This window comes from Octodon degus, unplaced genomic scaffold, assembly GCF_000260255.1.
Source record: "Octodon degus isolate 3935 unplaced genomic scaffold, OctDeg1.0 scaffold00096, whole genome shotgun sequence".
Classification (NCBI taxonomy): Eukaryota; Metazoa; Chordata; class Mammalia; order Rodentia; family Octodontidae; genus Octodon; species Octodon degus.
In genome coordinates, this window is record NW_004524672.1 from 4,719,253 (window position 1) to 4,723,573 (window position 4,321).

The 4,321-nt window shown below is 45.4% G+C and overlaps 1 protein-coding gene across 1 annotated transcript in view; it reads left to right on the forward strand.

The window, feature by feature from the left end:
* The window catches only part of Wdfy1 (WD repeat and FYVE domain containing 1), a 45,428-nt gene extending 42,356 nt beyond the window's left edge, over window positions 1-3,072 (forward strand). Inside the window, exons 9-10 of the mRNA XM_004638157.1 lie at window positions 654-755; window positions 2,932-3,072. Coding sequence (XP_004638214.1) covers window positions 654-755; window positions 2,932-3,066 — 237 coding nt within the window. The 3' untranslated portion in view covers window positions 3,067-3,072. The remainder of the gene's footprint in view (window positions 1-653; window positions 756-2,931) is intronic.
* Window positions 3,073-4,321: the final 1,249 nt, after the last annotated feature.

Below are 4,321 nucleotides of genomic sequence, written 5' to 3' on the forward strand. Positions count from 1 at the left end.
ATATATATATATTAGGGCAGGGTCTACAGGGACTCACTGTGTAGATCGGACTCCTAGTGATCCTCCTGTTTACAGCCTCCCAAGTGCTGGGGTTATAGGCGTGCATCACCACACCTTGTCTGAATCCCCATCTCTGTACACCCTGGGGGTGGGGTCAGCACAGCAGACCCCGGGATCAAACTCCTGGCCCCTGTGTCTGCCTAAGCAGGTGGTTTAATCCGCTGAGCTATTTGGCCGGCCCTAGGGTATCATTTTTGTCTGATAATATCCTATTAGTCACTTGAGACCAAGCCATTCCAGGTGGTATTCTATTAGATTCTGCAAGAAATGGGTTTTCATTCAACTGGATATAGATTTCAAAAACTTGAGCATTAAAAAAAGAAAGACATAAAGACAGCCCTTAAGAATTCACAGTAAAACTTCAGTTATTCCCCCTCATCTCCAGATTTCAAATTAAATAACCCTGTAAATAGGCTAAAATTATAATAATTATGCAAAACACAACATAATGATGATTGTGACAGCGACTGAAATATACTGTGAAAGGAAAGAGAAGTACTAATCCCAGCAAGTTCTAGAATTCCTGTGTTCACGTCTGAAACGCCAGTGTAAACCTACAAGTGTGCTGATGCTGCTTTGACTCTACTTCCCAGGCTCCTCAGTGGTTGGAAAGCGACTCCTGTCAGAAATGTGAGCAGCCCTTTTTCTGGAATATAAAGCAGATGTGGGACACAAAGACCCTGGGGCTGAGACAAGTGAGTTGCCAACATTAAATAATTACTGGGTGATCATGTGTTTCATTATTTCTATATGTGATTAATCTGATTCTTTCCTTAAATCTCACCCAGTTCTTGCAAATTCTGTCTGTTCCCGTGTTTTCCATGTCACTACCATTGTGTGACTGCTGGTATGCTCAGCCTCCCAGGCCCACCAAGCCTTGCTGTTGACTGTTGCCTCACTGCTCCTGCACAGGAGCGTGGGGATCAGAGATCCTGAGGACTTGCTTTTAAATCAGTAAAAGCGCTTTTCAGCATAAACCGTTACTCAGTAAAGTCAGCATTTCATACCAGCCAAGTACATATTAGAATAAATGAGGTCACACAAGTATATACCATGTGCTGTTACAGATGAAAGGTAACAATGCAGTCCTTGCAGGGACTGGTTTTGGAGTATTCCAAATTCTTCTGGTAAAAGTATATCTGGAACACTTTTATTAAGTATCTTTTGAGTACCATTTTTTATATTTAAAATAAAGAAAAACACTCCCTCCCCAGCCTACAGATTTCAGAGGTACTCATAGCATGAGGTATTCATGAAATACCAAAGTTCTACAACAAAATTTATCTCTGCAGCAGCCTGAAGGTAGCCCCTCCTTAGGGTGAATATGAGGTTGTTTAGGTAAGTAAAAGAGAATGCTGATGTTATTCCTTTTATTACTAGTTGCAGCTCTCTGAAGGATTAGCCTAAAATTGTGTGTGTTGATAAATTTACCCTGACTTTACTCACAAAACTACTGTACCGTGAGGTCTAATATGAGACTGGCAGTGAATGCAGGAATTATTTTAGTGCTTATAACATCCTAAAGCTCTGCAGTAGCACCTGCCCTTTGTCATTAGCTAAGTTCTCACAAGGCATGTGAGTTACCATTGGTGAATAAGGAAAACATGAAGCAAGCAGCTGTACTCTCCTGCGTTAACAACTAATTGGAAACAAAGAAAAGGTGCTGGTTACTAAACTTTTAGTAGTGAAGTATGTGTCAGAATCAGTAATAACAACTGGGTTGTTTTGGAATGTTCTTGAGGCTATTTTTTGAATCACAACTTGGGAGATTAAAGATAGAAAACTTATGGACAGTATTTGCTTTAGTGACCTTCTCATTGCTGGAACAAAATACCCACTACCTACAAGTTAAAGGAAAGAACGGTTTACTTTTGCTCATCATTTGTGAAAGTTTCAGTCCTTGACTGGTTTTCCAGAGGAGAAATTCTTCATAGCATCATAAGCAGGAAGCAACAAGACTTCCTCTCTTTCTCTTTTCATTCCATCCATATTGTAAGCCTATTGGTTGGTGCCACCCATGCCCAGGGTGGGTCTTCCCTCTTGAATAAATCCATCACCCATATCTAGAACTGTGCTAACCCAATCAGTGGACTTATCAGTGTAGCATACCTATGAGCTAGTGTCACACACCCATGTTCCATTTGCTCCCCAAAGTTCCACCTATAAGCACATGAAGCTTTGGGGAATATCTACACAATAAGCCTTAACACTGTTCCCTCCCTCCCTTTCTCCTTCCCTCCCTCCTTCCCTGGAACTGTACTAACACTGCTCTGCAGCCCAGGTGTCCTCCTGCCCATCACCATTAACCAACCCTGGTCATGACACACCAGCTTGCCCTGCAGGCCTCCCTCCCTCCCTCCTTTCCTTTGTTCCTTCCATCTTTTTGACATACGGTCTCACTATGTAGCTCAGACTGGCCTTGAGCTCCTTTTGTAGCCCAGGCTGGTCTTAAATTTGCAATGATCCTCCTGCCTCAGCCTCCCAAGTGGTGGGATTATTGCTGTGTGTCACTGTACCTGACTTACAACACCATTTTCTTAGTGCAGGTTTATTACATGTACAATGTATTTTAAAACTTTTCTTTGAATGGAGGAGAGTTTTCTTCCTGAAATCTGGAGTGATTAGGCTCCCAAATGAATTTGAACTTGGTCTTAGTCTTGTTAGCATGTAGCCCAGTAATATAGAAGCTAAAAAGCAGGATGAGACCAGTTAAGTGAGACTGATGTTCAAACCGAGTGTTAATAATCCATTGAATTGGGGTGATTATAATTCAAGGCGTGTCTTCCCCACGCCTGTTCCCCAACTTTAAAGGGAAGCCATGGGCATTAAGGCAAGGGCTAAACCCTGTTTTCCTCCTCGGTCGCCGGGAAGCATCACTGCCGGAAGTGCGGGCAGGCCGTGTGTGGCAAGTGCAGCAGCAAGCGCTCCAGCTATCCGGTCATGGGCTTCGAGTTCCAGGTCCGTGTGTGCGACGCGTGCTACGACTCCATCAAGGACGAGGAGTGAGTGCTCACCTGTCTTGGTTGTACTGCGTCTACTCCCTCTGTCTAAAGGGTTTCTTAAAAATAAATAAATTGGACTGTCCAGATAGCTCAGCGCACTAAAGTGCCCGCTTAGGCAGAGCACAGTGACTGGGGTCCAGCCCTGCTCCTGGGGCACGCTGAGACGGTGATTGAGACGGGGCATAGTGGTGCGCGCCTGTAATCCCAGCGCTTGGTGGAGAATCACTACAAGTCCGGTCTACGTAGTGAGACCCTGTAGACACTGTACCAAATACATTAAAAAAAAAAAATCATAAATTAACTTTAAAAGGGGTTTCTTAGATACAAACAGCTCAAGATTATTACAGGTAGATTTCTCCCTGTTTGTCCCTTCTGAACTTCATAAAACATTTCCAAAGGGAAGATCCCACCTTCCCTTTGTGAGTCAGGGCTGCTGCTGTTCTCAAGCCGCCCTGCTGGGTGAGATAGTCTTTCTGAGCACAGGGAAGAATGCTGTGCCCCCCAGCAGCTGCTGGGGCATCCTGAGTCCCCACACCCACGCCACAGGGTTCCACATGAAGGCAAGTCCATGTCCACCACATGTAGATGGCTGTGGTTGAACTGCCTACGAAAGCATCCATCACCGTGACCTTGGTCTGCACATGCTTCACATGTAATTACAGGGAGAACTCTGTAACGGCTGACACTCGCTCTTCTGCGAATACCTGACCTGGCAGTCTGTTCTTACACAGTGTTGTGAGTGTAAGCTGTGTCTGTCTGCACATCCCAGCCTGCCCTTCCCAGGCCAATCCATCAGGACTGGCCCACCATTCTTTTCTCATCAAGTCACCATCCAGTCACAGCCTGTCCAGCCCTGGCAGAGGCCTGCAGGGCAAGCTGGTGTGTCACAAATGGGGTTGGTTAATGGTGATGGGCGGGAGGATGCCTGGGCTACAGAGCACTGTTAGTACAGTTCCAGGAGAGGTTGTGGCCGTGGGTACTGTGGGTGCAGATGGGCCTCCAGGATCCTATAGCTTTCTCATGAGTGTTTCACCCATGCCATAGGATCTCATTCTGTGCAGCTCCTCTGTACAATCCTACTTCAAAGCCTTGTGTGGTTTTGTTTTTGTCTTTTTGAGACAGAGTCTTGCTATGCACTTCACACTGGCCTTGAACTGGCATCAAACTCCTGCCTCATCCTCCAAGGCGCAGGGATTACAGACATGAACCGCCACACCTGGCAAAGGCATGGTTTGGTTTTTGTTTTGCTTTGGAGACAG